The sequence below is a fragment of the Canis aureus genome, chromosome 23, assembly GCF_053574225.1.
Source record: "Canis aureus isolate CA01 chromosome 23, VMU_Caureus_v.1.0, whole genome shotgun sequence".
Classification (NCBI taxonomy): domain Eukaryota; kingdom Metazoa; phylum Chordata; class Mammalia; order Carnivora; family Canidae; genus Canis; species Canis aureus.
The window spans coordinates 45,171,128-45,187,324 of record NC_135633.1 but is presented as its reverse complement, the minus strand read 5'-3'; the positions used below and the strand labels follow the sequence as shown (position 1 = coordinate 45,187,324).

General features: G+C 37.4%; 1 protein-coding gene across 4 annotated transcripts in view; it reads left to right on the top strand.

Annotated features, from left to right (window-relative positions):
- MRE11 (MRE11 double strand break repair nuclease) overlaps positions 1–16,197 on the top strand; it is a 73,569-nt gene that overhangs the window by 28,987 nt on the left and 28,385 nt on the right. For all 4 annotated transcript variants that reach the window (XM_077867498.1, XM_077867497.1, XM_077867496.1 and 1 more), the window contains 3 exons: positions 1,983–2,083; positions 3,293–3,466; positions 10,637–10,699. In XM_077867498.1, the coding sequence (XP_077723624.1) occupies positions 1,983–2,083; positions 3,293–3,466; positions 10,637–10,699 (338 nt within the window). The remainder of the gene's footprint in view (positions 1–1,982; positions 2,084–3,292; positions 3,467–10,636; positions 10,700–16,197) is intronic.

Sequence of the window (16,197 nt, the reverse complement as noted above, 5' to 3'; positions counted from 1 at the left end):
ATATGGCCCTTATTTATAGGTAAAGCTATTTAGGTTTTTATTAACGGAGATTTAGTGAGCTTCAATTTTCAATGTCAGATTGTGACCAAATTCTGTATGTTGTTATTCGTTCAGATATATAAATGGAACTCATAAAATACTGTTTTAGGAAAACATCCTTGTCAGATAATTATTTTTTTATCCTGTGAATTTTAACTAGTTACTTATTGATAGTGGTTTACTTTAATTATCTATCCTTATCAATCCCTTGAGATTTTATGGGTGAAGAATTCATAATAATACATAAAATAAAACTAGTACATTGTTACTTGAGTTTCATCCATAGTTTTATTCTAATGATTCCTTTTTGGTCTAAACATAAATTGCTAAACATAAATTGCTAAGTGGAAATAATAGCCTTTTTGTGTATTTTATTGAAAACTTTTTTTTTTTTTTGGCCAGTTCTGCTCCTTAACAGTGTGACACTGTATAAATAACATAAGCTCTCTGATGTTTGATTTCCTTGTCTGTGAAATCAGAATAATGACTGAGCCTGCCTCATAGAATCATAGTGAGGATTAGATGATATGATGTGTGTGAATAGTCTAAATATAGTATCCAGCATAGTAAAATGTAGTGATTATATTTATGAAGCTGTATTAATTCTACTGTCTTAAAATTTAGAAAAGATTTCCTTTCACTTACCTTCAACACTTTGCAAGAGGCACACTAAACTTTGTTCCTCTCTAGCCTCCAGGCTGTGGTACTTATTTTTCTTTTTCCAGTTTTATTTAATGAATCTGGTTACTTAGTGAATCTTATTCATTCTCCAAGTCTTGGTTCAGATGATGGTAATCTTATTCATTCTAAAAGTCTGATTCAAATGATAGGTACATTTGATATCTGCACATTATTTTCAACCTTCTCTGAGAAGAATTAGGTTATTTCTTCTCTGTGTCATACTCTATTCTTACCTCTCGTAGTACTTCCCACCTTTATCATAATCATTTGTTCTTATGGGCGGGGATGTCTTTTCACCATTTTGTTTTCATGGCCAGGTCCAACATTTGCTGGACAGTTAATATTTGTTTGCCTGACAAAGGTTATCAGCAGAGTAGGTCCTGGACCCTATGCTCTTAGCTTCCTACCCAGTATTCTTTGTATTCTTTACTATTTTTGAGACCGCTCTCCTGCTTAGGAATGCAGCAAAAGTGCTGTAAGCATACATCCAATTTGTCTCAGAATATTAGAAAGATGCATACATAAGGGCTGAGATTTAATTAAGTGAATAATTTCTGCAGTTTCATCAAGTATATTCTTTTTTATTTTTTTAAAGATTTTGTTTATTTATTCATGAGAGACAGAGACAGAGAGAGGGAGAGGCAGAGACACAGGCAGAGGGAGAAGCAGGCTCCACGCAGGGAGCCCGACGTGGGACTTGATCCCAGGTCTCCAGAATCACACCCTAGGCTGAAGGCAGCGCTAAGTCGCTGAGCCACCCGGGCTGCCCTCATCAAGTACATTCTTAAGTGAAATTGGCTTACTTTGTTTTGAACTGTGTAGTGAGTGTTGTAGAGTTCCAAGATACTGCTTTGACTCTTAATAAGAACTGGTGATTTTACCAGCAATTGCTTTTGTATTATCAGGGCAAATGGCACTGTAGTGAAACAGATAAATAGCATCTTGGTGTCGTTACAAAACAAGTTTTGTCCCTGAACAGCCCCTGAAATGGTCTTGGAGATCAGAGGTCTGAAGATTACCCTGTGAGAATAGCCATAGGAGACATAAGAGTTGGAGATAGGAAAAGAAATAATACATTTTGAGGAAAAGACTATGGCTATTAGCAAAAATGCCATGTTTTTGCCTCAAAATTTACCATGATAAGCTAGCTGATCATTAATAAAGTTTGGCCATACCTCCTCTACTGAGCCAAACCTGCCTTAAGTTTGGGCACTTTAACACTGTCACAGAAGCTACTATTTTCCACGGACTTCTTTTTTTAGGAGAAGAGATCAACTTTGGGAAGCTCATTACAAAACCTTCAGAAGGAACAACCCTAAGAGTAGAAGACCTTGTAAAACAGTATTTTCAAACTGCAGAAAAGGTAATTTTTAAATTTTAGCCTACATGTTGAATAATGGCTACAGTAAGATAATAGACTTTAATTTAGGATATGTATAATTGGCACTTCAAACAAAAGGAAACTCACGATGTTTCCATTAACTAAGTGAGACAACAGTTAATTACACTCACTTCTGGTTACTCTATATCAAGAAAAATTAGTGCTTAATTGATCGTGTTATTATTATTGTGGCTATTATTGTTGATGTTATTCTTTTTCTTTTTCTCTCTACTGCATGTTTCTGAATCCAGGATTTACCTCTCTTGCATCTGCGTGTAATTTCAGAACTACTTTATTAAGACAGCCGTAAGATGGTGAAGCTACTTTTATTGTCATGAGTTTATGCCACTTTAAGATCTGGTTCCATTAATTGCCTTCTGCTGCTGAAACAAATTTCTACATTCTTAATAATTGAAAATAACACAAATTTGCATTGGTTCTGTAGGTCAGAAATCTGACACCAGTCTCACTGGCCTAAAACTGAGGTGTTAGGGTTGTGCTCCTTTCTGGAAACTAGCGAAGAATCCATTCCCTTATCTTTTCCAGTTGCTAGAGGTGTCTACATTTATTGGCTGATGGCCTCCTCATTCCACCTCCAAAGCCAGCAATGTTCCATTTCTCTGGCCATTTTCCCCCCGTTAGATCTTCTCCTAATCCCTCCTTCTGCCTCCGTCTTCCACTTTTAAGGATGCTCATGATTACACTGCACCGACCTGCTTAGTCCCTGGCAATCTGATTTTACAGCCAGCTGGCTAGCAACCTTAATTCCATCTGTAACCAGCTGTAATTCTCCTTTGCCATGTAATGTATTCATAGCTCAGAGACTAGGATGTGTACATCTTTAGGGGGCCATTATTCTGCCTACTACATTGATTAACCTAATCTCTTAAATCATCATTTACCATTTCAGGACCCTACATCCCAACCACTCAGGCCTCTGCATTCCCACCTGTCTTAAACACTACTCCAGTTTCTTATTTTTATTTGACTTATTCTGGCCCATAAAATTTATTAGTAGGCTTATTTACTGTCCATTGTTTTGTTTTCTTTTGTTTTGCCTTCAGCAGCTAGATAACTTTTTTCTCTTTTCCCCTGGTAACATTACACCGTAATTTTCTTGGCTTACAAAGAATTATTTGGTAAGGAATAGATACTCATTTCTGTATCCACTGATTTGTACCTCTTTTACAGAATGTACAGCTCTCACTTCTAACAGAAAGGGGAATGGGTGAAGCAGTACAGGAATTTGTGGACAAGGAAGAAAAAGATGCCATAGAGGAGTTAGTGAAATACCAGTTGGAAAAAACACAACGATTTCTTAAAGAACGTCATATTGATGCCCTAGAAGAGAAAATCGATGAAGAGGTAACTGATTTGGGGTAGAGAAGTCTAGTTAAACAAGGTCTACTTAAGAGTAGCTCTGACTTTTCTATTAAATCACTGTTTAACTACTTTGATTTTCTTAGTTTCCGGTCTATAAAATCAAGTTTGTAAAATGATGATAAAAGTAGAAAAAGTCTAAATGGAATCTTAAACATGATTGATACCCATTAAATGTTAGCTTTGTTCCTCACAGATAGTATCTTCCCTTGAAAATCATGAAAATGCTTTAAAATGAACCTTGTAGGATGAAAATTCCTGTTCTTTTCAACTTTTTAGTAAGTTTTGTCTGAGATTTTGAGTTTCATCTAGAACATGCCTTCTCTCTAAGCATAAAAACAATGGAAGGATCAGAGGGAAAGCTCTTTAGTTTTGACTGGAGAGAAATTGTAAATGTTGCATGTCAAATTATCAAAAAACAAAATACATTGAAAGGGAGAAAAACTTATATGTAGATAGAAGAAAGATTGATATGCATAATATTAAAGTACCTTAGTAAATGTTAAGAAAAGTAGTAAACATTTCAATAGAATAACGAACAAAGACATGAATGAGGGATTCACGAAAGAAATACGAATGGTAATAAGCATATGAAAATGGTGTTCAGAGGAACTCACATGTAGTTTTTATTTGTCAAAGTAACAACAATTTGAGGAAAGTATTTAGTATGCTGCTGGTGGGAGTAACAATTTTGAGCTGGTATACTGAAAGTTTATCAGTATATTCAAGAGGTTTAAGATTTATCCTTTAACTCAGCCTTTTCCCAAGACAACAATGAGGTAGAAATTTGTGTTTGGAGTAATTTATCTAAGTGTTGTCTACAATGGGGAAATTTGGAAAGTGTGGTTAATGTTGGCGCACACACATACATCTAGATACTATGCCGCCATTAAAAATTATACTTCTGAAGAACACGGAGAAATATTTTCAATGTTATGTGTTGAAAGAATGCCATAAATGTAAAACTATATACACTATGATACCAGTGATTTTTATTTTCTATATGTGTGTGTGCATGCAAAGAATGGAGGAAAATTCTCCAAACATTATTAGTAGTTATATTCAGGTAATGGGATTATAGGGGATCATTTTCTGTATCTTCTAGATTCCCTGTAAGCAGAAGAACAAAACATTATTTTTAAAACTTTAAAACATTGACTTTGATTTTAGTGCTTTTAATTAATTAGTCCGCATGGCTCTCTTAAAACCTTATGTCAGTATGCAACTAGTAATATTCCACTGCAAGTACACTGGGTATTTAGGGTTCATAAATTTTTGGCAGGGATGTATTTCTCTCTTAAGTACCAGAAATAAAACTTGACCACCCTGCCCAAATGTAAATATAAAACTATAAAACTCCTAGGAGATAACATAGGAGAAAATCTAGATGACATTGGGTATGACAATGACTTTTTAGATACGACACCAAAAATACGATCTGTGAAAGAAGGAATAGATAAGCTGGACTTGTATCAAAATGAGAAACTGCTCAATGAATGACAATGTCAGAAGAATGAGAAAACGTGCCACAGACTTAGAGGAGAAAATACCTGTAGGAGACACATCTGGTAAAGGGCTATCATCAAAAAAATACAAGGAACTCTTAAAACTTAGCAATAAGTGGGGCACTTGGGTGGCTTAGTAAGTTAAGTGTTTCTTGGTTTTGGCTTGAGCCCCAAGTCAGGCTCATGCTCAGCACAGAGTCTGCTTGTCCCTCTCCCTCTCCTCCTCCTCCTCTGTCTCTCTCCACATTGATAGATAATCAAACAAATAAAATCTTTAGAAAAACCCCAAAACATAGCAATAAGAAACCATTACCCTGACATAAAAACAGACCAAAGACCTTAACAAACATCTTGCCAAAGATGTACAAATGGCAAGTAAGCATATGAAAACATACTCTCTATCATATGTCATCAAGGAAATGTAGATTAATAATGCACCTATGAGAATGGCCGAAATCTAGAACGTTGATAACACCAAATTCTGGTGAGGATGTGGACAGCAGGAACACTTACTCATTGCTGGCGGAAATGCAAAATGGTACAGGCATTTTGCAAGACAGTTTGGCTGTTTTCTAAACAACCTCCTATACTCTTACTATATGATCCAGCAGTTGTGCTCCTTGGTATCCTACCCAGAGATGTTGAAAGCTTATGTTCACATAAAAGTCTGCACACAGATGTATATAACACCTTTATTCATTGCCAAAACTTGAGGGCAACCAAGATGTCCTTCAGTAGGTGAATGGGTAAGTAAATTGTGAAACATCCAGACAAGGGAATATTATTTAGACTAAGAAGAAAGGAACAATCAATCCGTGAAGAGATATGGTGGAAACTTAAATGGGAATTACTAAGTGAAAAAAGCCAATTTGAAAAGGCTATCAACTGTATGATTTCAACTACACAATACTCTGAAAAAAAAAAAACCAAAACTATAGAGACAGTAAGGTGATCGAAGGTTGCAGGTGTTGAGTGAGGAGTGAGGGAAAGGATGAATAGGTGCACAGAGGATTTTTGGGGCAGTGAATGCTCTGTATGATGCTGTAATTTAGGTGGATACATCTTTTTCCAGACTCCTAGAATATAGAACACTGGGAATGAACCATAATAAAAGCTATGGACTTGGGGGTCAGGGCGCCTGGCTGGCTCAATTGGTGGAGCATGCTAACTCTTGATCTTGAGGTTGTAAGTTTGAGCCCCTTCCCCTTGTTGGGTGTAGAGATTACTTAAAAATCTTAAGAGAAACAACAAACTTTGGACTCTAGGTGGTTATGATGTCGCAATATAGGTTCATCAGTTAGAACCAATGTACCAATTCTGGTGGGGGGAGTTGATAAGAGGGGAGTCAATGAATATATGGGGCTGGAGGGCATATGGGAAATCTCAGTATCTTCCTCTCAATTTTTTTGTGAACCTAAAACTAGTCTTAAAAAAAGAAAAAGAAAACAACACAGAAGCAAATAACTTGAGCATCTCCACCTGGAGAGCTATCACCACTCCTGAGAGGGTGCATGAGGAATGGGGGGGATGTAGCTCAGAGCATGGACTTGATCAAACCACCTATGTTCAAAATCAGAACACTTGCTAACCTATGTAAGCATCAGTGAATTTTTTACTGTTTCCTCAATGTAACATGGGTATAATAGAATCTCCTTTAAGATTGTTTTGATCAAAAGAATTAATACATGTAAAGTCCTAGAACACGGGCGACACATGGTACCTCCTCAGTATTTTTACTCTGGCTCATTTCTGTGAATGACCTAGCACTTTTGGTATGGTATATCCTACCCAGAGCCCTGGTACATGCTAATCTGTTTTTAAAAAATAATTTGTAGGGCAGCCCCTGTGGCTCAGCGGTTTAGTGCCACCTTCGGTCCGAGGCACAATCCTGGAGACCCGGGATCGAGTCCCACATTGGGTTCCCTGCATGGAGCCAGCTCTTCCCTCTGCCTGCATCTCTGTCTCTCTCTCTGTGTGTGTCTCTCATGAATGAATGAATGAATCTAAAAAATAAAAATAACTTGTATCCCTTCTCCCAAATCATAACAATACTGTCATTTCTTTCAGCTTAAGCAACCAAAAAGAACCTCTCTTCACTCCCATTTCCCTTTAGCTACTACTCAGCTTCTTTGTTTCTCTTCTATTGCAGAATTGCCTCAGAGTTTTCTGTATTTGCTGCCCTGATTTTTCTCCCTCCCCTTTCCCTTACACCCATCATGCAGGTGTTTTGACCTGTCATTTCAGGAAACTGTCTACATCGAGGTCAGCAGTAACCTCCATTGCTGAATCTATTTCAGTTCATCTGACATCTCCCTTCAACTCTAATTTTTTTTTAAGATTTTATGTATTTACTTGAGAGAGAGAAAAACACATGCGTGCAGGTGGAGGGGCAGAGGGAGAAACAACCCTCCCCTCCCAACAGGACACCCCCCACCCAAGACTCGATCACAGGACCCTGAGATCATGACCTGAGCTGAAGGCAGACACTAAACTGACTGAGCCACCCAGAGGCTCCCCCTTGAACTCTTCTTGAAACCTTATTCTCTTTGGTTTTAGGACCCCATACTCTTCTGCTTTTCTTCCTGTCTCACAGTACATACTCTCAGTTTCTCTTATTGGTTTTCCTCATGTCTCCCGCCTCTTAAATTGAGAGAACCCACAACTCAGTCCTTGGAGCCCATCTTCAGCTACATCCTCCCTTTTGTAATCTCATCCAGTTGCCTAGATTTAAATTCCATCTATTTGGTGGTGATTTTCAAAAGTCTAGCCCAGACCGCTCCTCCCAACTCAAGATTTCTGCAGCCGGCGGCCCACTAGACATTTCTGTGGGGATGTTTGTTTGTTTGTTTGTTTATTTAATCTTTTTTTTTTAAGACTATTTATTCATGAGAGACGCAGAAAGAGGCAGAGACACAGGCAGAGGGAGAAGCAGGCTCCATGCAGGGAACCCGATGCGGGACCCGATCCTGGGACTCTGGGATCACACCCCAAGCCAAAGGCAGCCACTCAACTGCTGAACCACCCAGGTGTCCCTCTGCAGGGATGTTTAATGCAAACATCTCACACCACTAACATTCCCAGTCTGAATTGTTGATTCTCAACTTTTGCTCTATGTGTTGACTCTTTGTGTTCCCTCTATCCTGTCTTGGCATTACTTCAGAATGTGACTATTTGTCCAGTCTTTATCACTACCAGTGGTCCATTGCATTGCCATTTCTCACTTAGATTATTCTCATGGCCTCCAAACTTGTCTCCCTTTTCTACTCTTGTCCTTCCTCCACCATCCCCCATTCTGTCCTCATTTCAGCTGTCAATGACACTAACAGTTCAAGTCACTCTTGCCTTGAAAAAAAGTCCTTACAATTTTTTACAAGACCCTATTCAATCTGGCTTTCTGTTACTTTCTTATTTCATATCTGCTTGAGACACAGCAACCTCCTTGCTGTTTTTCAAAGGTAACATGCATATTTCTGCCCCAGTGCCTTTTTTAAAAGATCAAATTTAGAGAGACAGCAGAGGGAAGGGTAGAGGGAGAAGGAAAGAATCTCAAGCAGTGTCTGAGCAGAGCACGGACCCCAACGTGGGGCTCAGTCTCATGATCCTAAGATCATGACCTGAGCGGAAAGTCAAGTTGTCAGACACTTAACCAGCTGAGCCACCTAGGCACCCCTGCCCCACCCCTTTACACACATCTTTTCCTTTGATTAGAATGTTCTTCCCTAGTTACTTACAAGATTCATTACCTTTGCTCATCAGTTACCTTCTCCCTGAGGCCTTGCATGATCATTCTATTCAGATGGGATCTCTCCTCAGCATTCCTCACCTTCCTTTTTTTTCTGCATACTTTCACAGGTTCAGATATTTGAAGAATTCATGACTCCACTGAGCATACTGATTTAAGATTTTCATCTTAAGGCAAAGGATATTATGCATCAAGAAAAGAGTATCGGCAGGCAGTAGAGCCCTGTGAGAAGCCAAGCATAAGCTTCCTGTGTTCTCATTTGCACACAGTGGCCCCTGGATTGAACACTAAGATGTGCAGAAGTTCCCAGGGCATCTTTTATGCCCCTCTGGTCTCATAATCAAGCCATGCTTCTATCTGGTTATGCAGGTTGAAAACTGTCAGTAGATAAACATCAGTAAATAAATGGCTCCCTAGAGATGACAGTTTTCTTTTTAAGTTTTTATTTATTTATTCATGAGAAACACACAGAGAGAGAGGCAGAGACACAGGCAGAGAGAGAAGCAGGCTCCATGCAGGGAGCCCAATGCGGGACTTTATCCCAGGACTCCAGGATCATGCCCTGGACTGAAGGCAGTGCTAAACCGCTGAGCCACCTGGGCTGCCCGAGATGACAGAGTTTTCTAAGTCTAGCTGTAAATTAACAACTAAAACACAATATAACTTCTTATTTTGTTTTTGTTTATTGGCTCCAAATGTGGGCACACAATCCTCCACTCCTTGGGGGCAGAATTTCTAACTATTTTGTTCATTGTCGTATTTTCAGTTCCTGCAGTGGTCCTTGGCACATAATGGGTGCTCAGCAAATAGGTGCTAAGTAAATTATTAAACAAATAGAATTTTTCCCTGATTATATAACTATGCTAGAAGAGCCTGTTGGGCATGAATTTAAAAAAAAAAAAAGAATCTCTGGTATCCCTTTTGGTTCCAGAATTACTGTCAGCAAACAGTAAACATTTAGTAGTTGCCTTGAAATGATTTCCAGAGGCCCACCCACTTCAGATACTTTTTTTTTGAAGATTTATTTATTATAGAGAGTATAACACATGAGTGGGGGAGTATATATATATATATATATATATATATATATATATATATATTTTAGAGTACAATTTTGAAATTATAATGTAAATCACTAGGAAAATAGAACTTCTTGCATCAGTCTTTTGTGAGACAAACTGTACTTAAATTTCCATGTTTTTGGTGCAGCCACTCTTTAAGTTTTGTCAGAAAGTTAAAAATAGATCTACCCTACAACCCAGCAGTTTTGCACTACTAGGATACAAAATACAGATCCAAATGGACACATGCACTCCAATGTTTATAGCAACATTATCAACAATGGCCAGACTATGAAGAGAGTCTAAATGTCCATCAACTGATGAATAGATGGTATAAATATATGTGTGTATATGATGGAATATTACTTAGCCATCAAAAAGAATGAGATCTTGCCATTTGTAACAACATGGATGGAGCTGGAGAGTGTATAATGCTCAGTGAAGTAAATCAGAGAAAGACAAATCCCATAGGATTTCACTCGTATGGAATTTAAGAAACAAAACAGATGAACATATGGGAAGAAAAAGGGAAGCAAATCATAAGAGACTCTTAATGATAGAGAACAAATTGAGAGTTGATGGGGGAGGTGGGTGGGTGATAGGTATTAAAGAGGGCACTTGTTGTGATGAACACTAAGTATTATGTGTAAGTAATGAATCACTAAATTCTACTCCTGAAACCAGTATTACACTATGTTAACTAACTAGAATTTAAATAAAAATTTGAAACAAAAAATTCCCAAGTTTTATGTTGTAATGGAAAGCATTTCTTAATCAGTTGTAGGCTGTTGTTTTACGTTTCCATGATAGAAATAAGCAACATTTGCGATTTACTGTTTTAATACAGGTACGCCGTTTCAGAGAAAGCAGACAAAAAAACACTAATGAAGAAGATGATGAAGTTCGAGAGGTAATTGCTGATATAAATTCCTGTGCTTGTGTGTCAGTTTGTTAAACTAGAATGACTAGTAGGTTTGTTTAGAATAGTCAGTCCATGGACATTTGGTGGATATGACTGAGCAAGAATTGGCTTAGGATAGCTGCCTTTGATTTACACCAGTTCAGCCTACCAGTATTCTGCCTGCCGACATCCCCCTTTTTTCATTTTGCTTCATCTAAGACGTATTTAGTTGTGTGATGGAGGGGAGCATATACAACAAGAGCCCTTAGTGATCAAAATTGTACATAATTGCGATCAGAGCATCTTATTAGAGTTAGATAAAATCTTGCCCTACTGAGCTGATATTATTTTGGGACTAAAGGAAGAAACTTAGTATTTTGCTAGCAGTATTATTGTAGATAAATATAGTGTCCACTTGGCTTTCTAAAATGTTGCAATGGGCCTGACACTATCAGTGTTGTCTTTCTCAGTCTCTGCAGTTTAGGAACTTCTGGTTAGCACCCATTTACTGAAACTTCTGGCCTCTATCTGGTACTCAGTGAATGCACCGTTGAAATATATTTTTCTATTTTCTGATAGTCTGTGGTGGTTTCTGATTGCTATCTAGTATTTAAAGATTATCTTACAACTAATTTACTGTTGGGATTTTGTCTTGATTGCTTTCCTTCATATCTGTTACAGCCTTGCCACTCTACTTTGCATTAGCAATACAGATGGAATACATGGTTCATTCATGTCCACCAGAAACTCTCACGTTAGTAGATGAGGTAGACATATGTAGAAAGAAAATATTAAACCTTAGCATGACCTAAAGGGTCACTCTCACTGAATTAATACAACAGTCCTGCTAGTCCACTGTCATTTTCCTAAGTATTTCAGAACTGCCCCTGACAGGTGGTGAATTGGAAAGAGCTGAAGCACTTGACACATCCCTCAAATTAACTTTTCTAACTTCCACTGTTTTCTCTACTACAAACAAAAAAGAATTATTCTAATGAGCCACCCTTACCCCTGCCAATCCCTACCCTCTAAATATTTTTTGCCTTGTTATAAGCACACTCCTTAGGTCAAAGTCAATTCCTGGGACACTAACAAGGAAAAACCCTGCCTACGGAGATGGGGACTCCCACTTTATTACTTTTTTATCTGAACTCTCTTCTAAAGGAATCCCTATTTAGTGGTTGATCTACTGGTGACCACTAGGTATTCCCACAGCCTTTCAGGTGAAGCAGTTTCAGATACTGACAGAGGAAAAATCGGCTATTGAATAATTCTTTGGTACCATCTCTAAATGCCATGAGATAGACTTTTTTTCTTTCTTTTTAAAATAAAATTTCCAAATTTATATCTGATTTACTTCATCATCTGTCATATCATACTGGCTGCTTCAGATTTTAGGCTGATCCAATAATGCCCTTGTGTGGAATGTGAAGGAATAGGAAAGTGGTATTTTGGGTGTTATTTTTCTCTTCTGTCTTATTACAAAAATTTGATGCCCTGTGCTTACTGTGGGAAAGTTACCCCCCCAAAAAAAATTATGCCCCAGTTCATTAGAATATGTAGAAATAGCAGTCTAGTAACTCAGTTAATAACCTTTCTTTAGAGAGAATCCAAGAGGATAATCTCAGTGTCTAATTTTGTGAGCTTCATGGATTTTTTCCCTTTGTACCACTTAACACTGTCTCCATCTTGTAATACAGGGAATTTTGCCGGAAAGTGCAAATGTTATTCATTAAATTTTTATTTATTGAATTTTTTCTATGTGTGTGTCATTTACACTATTATATTTTATTATTATTTTTTAAAGATTTTATTTATTTGACAGCAAGAGAGCACAAGCAAGGGGAACAACAGAAGGAGAGGGAGAAGATCCCAGGATTCTGGGATCAAGACCTGAGCCAAAGGCAGATAGATGCTTAAGCTGTTGACCCACCCAGGTGCCCTGGATCACATACACTATTTTAGTTTCCATTTTACAAATCATACTGAGACCACAGTAAAGGTTACATGGTGGGGTGGAATTTGAACCTATTTCTGCCTTCAAGTCTGGACTTTCTGTCATATCCTATCCTATCAGAACTGTATATTATAATAACATTAATACAATGCATGGCCAATGAATGGCTAAAAGTGGGAGATTTCTGAAAGTTTTTGGTGTGCAGAACATCAAAAATCACTGTTCCTAAGAAGCGCAGATGCAACTGCTATACCATTTACAAGATGGTTTTTGGAAGCTAAGAGGAGGAGGCTCTAGATTAGGGATCCCTTATTGTATTTATATTTGTATTCATCTTACAGAGCACCTTAAAGTAGAAGAGTGTTTGCTAAATAGTAAGAACGAATGCTAGAAGAAAGAAATCACTTCTGGTTCTTGGGTCCTTTAAACTTGACTAACCATTTCAGTTTAACAAATTACAGAAATAGGTCTTTACATGCCCTTTGTGTTTGGAACCCTTAAGCTAAGTTTTTCATTAATCTTTTAAAGAATAAGAGTGAATATTTTCTACAAGGAAGGTAGTAGAAGACATGACAAATTGCATTTGGGAGTTTTTTAGAAGAAAGCACTTTTGGGTTTAGATTTTTCACCTATATTTTAAGACTTCAGCAGGTTAATTGGGGTTTCCTGGGTAATTTGCCAGCTTGCCATTTGATGTTATAAATGATCTTTATCTTTAGCATACTATTTAGGACTTGTAATGGAATTTGAGACTTTCGCAAGCTTTAACTCCCAGGCATGTAGAATCATTTCGCTCAGGACAAGAATCCCAGTACCATGTTTAAGTTATTTAAACAGACACAAGCATTAGTCCTTCCAAGAGGCTTTAAAACCTCTTGTTCACATTGAAAAGCTCTAAGTATTTTCTTTAATTATAAGTTCACATTTAAATAAGAGATCAAACAGTAAATATTTTAGGTTTTGCAGCTGTATATGGTTTTTGTCACCTATTCTTCTGTGTGTGTGTGTAGTTGTTGTTGTTTTTTTTTAATAATCCTTTAAAAATGTAACATCTATTCTTAGTCTGACTCATAGTCCAGAGTTTACCCAGCCTCTGATTTCCTGTGTTCTACCTGAATTTGAGGCAGGGTTGATAGCCTCTTTCGAACTGCAGTACTAAGCATTATCAACAAAGTGAAAAGGCACCCCACAGAATGGGGTGAAAAGGCACCCCACAGATATTTACAAATCATGTATTGGGTAAATGATTAATATCCAAAACATATATTGTAAAGAACTCCTAAAATTCAACCCAGCAACAACAACAACAACAAAAAAAAACAATTTAAAAAGTGGATGAAGGACTTGAACAGACATTGCTCCAAAGAGAATAAACAAGTAACCAATAAACTCGTGAAAAGATGCTCAACATCACTCATCATTAGCAAAATGCAAATCAAAATCACAAAGCCACTTCACACTTACTAAGATGACTATTACAAAAAAGCTAGAAAATAGTGTTGCCAAGAATATGGAGAAATTGTAACCCTTGTGCATTGCTGGTGGGAATACAGAAGCATCTGAGAAAAATAGTATGAGGATTCCTTAAAAAATTAAACATGGAATTATGTGACTGAGCAATTGCATTGCTAGGTATTTAGCCCACAGAATTGAAAGCAAGAACTCAGATATTAGTACACCCATGCTTATAGCATTATTCACAACAGCCAAAAGGTAGTAATAGTCCAAATGTCCATCAAAAGCTGTATGAGTAAACAAAATGTGTGTGTGATGGACTTTTACTTAGCCTTAAACGGAATGAAGTTTCACTCATGCTGCAGTGGACAAACCTTGAAAACGTTACGCTAAGTGAAGTAAGACTTGTGAAAGGATAAATATTATATGGTTCCACTTAAACGAGATCCCTAGAGTAGTCAAATCGTACAGACAGAAAGAATAGTGATAACAAGGGGAAGGGGAAGATTAGGGAACAGGGAGTTATTTTTTAACAGGTATGGTGTGTCAGTTCAAAATGATGAAAAAGGTCTGAAGTTGAATGTTGACGATGTTGCACAACAGTGTGAATGTGCTTAATGCACCTGAACTATACACTTAAAAATGGTTAAAATGCTCAATTTTATGGTGTGTACATTTTGTCACAATTTTTTAAAAAACGGTGTAATACCAGGATGGTATATGTTCAAATCTCACAAAAAAGCAAATGGAAACATTGTCCTACCAGTGGCTCTGGACACTGGTACACTCTGGACCTACACTCATGAGGTAAATTAGAATTCCACTGCTAATTCTTAGAAGTAATGACTTCGGGTATATCAATAAACTACAGGGTCTGTTGCACAGAAAAGTGGAGTTAAAGTATTTGAATGTAATGTTTGAAATGATAAAATGAAGATAAAGTATTTAGACAAAGAGAAATATAAAATTTGAAAATGATAGTGGGTAATTCATTCCAAGAACTAATCATAAAAGGGCATGTGCATTTTAAATTTTTGCTAGATCCTGCCTTATCACCCCAGAGATACTACACCAGTTTACCTTCTAACCAGGATCTGGGAGTGCTTATTTCCCCACATCCGGTCCTCGTGGTGTATTACTACATCTTTTGATCTTTATAAATCTGATGGGTGAGGAAACTGTTTCTTGCTATTTTTATCATTACTACTTTTGTTACTGGTGACTTAGCAATTTTTATGCTTACAAACCATTTTATTTACATGAAACACCTGGTCATGTTCTTTGCCCAGAAATTTTTGTTTTGTTTTGTTTTAAGTGCCTAGCTCATAGATCTCTCTGTTACAGCGCTCACAGGAAGGTGTGCACACACTCTGTGCATGGTGGGGCAGTTGCATATTTTAGGGTATTTGTCATGTAAAAGAAGGGTTTTGGGGTTTGTTCAAATCCAGAATAGATGATGAGTTAAGTGCCTTTTTGACATCTGTAGAGATAAGCGTGTGGGATTTTTCCTCCTTCATTCTATTAATTTGGTGAATTATATTAAAGCATATTCTATTATTGCCTCATCCTTGTTACCACTTTGTGAGCCTCCTGGTAATAGGTATCCTGGTTTTTCCATATGTTCCTGGATTCTCTTTGTTTACTTTAGTATTTATAAGATCCTGTAATCTTTTGGTGCATGCAGGCCTTTGTCAGTTTTTCAGAGCTATATTATGCTGGCTTTGTAAAAAGAAATTGGAAGCTTTCTTTATGCTCTGGTATTATGCAAATAGCAGTGGAATTATCTGTTCTTTGAAAATTTGATAGAATACCTGTGAAACTTTCTGATTGTGGTCTTTTTCAGGGATTTTTTCCTTTAACAATTTTCTCACATTATTCTTTGATATTATTAGTCTGTTGAGACTGTGCGTCTATTGTTGGATCTGTTTAGATTATTTATTTTCCAAATTACTTCTAATTGAAAAGTATTTTGTCAGGATTCTTTTAATTTTCCCTCAGTCGGGATCCCTGGGTGGCGCAGCGGTTTAGCGCCTGCCTTTGGCCCAGGGCGCGATCCTGGAGACCCAGGATCGAATCCCACGTCGGGCTCCTGGTG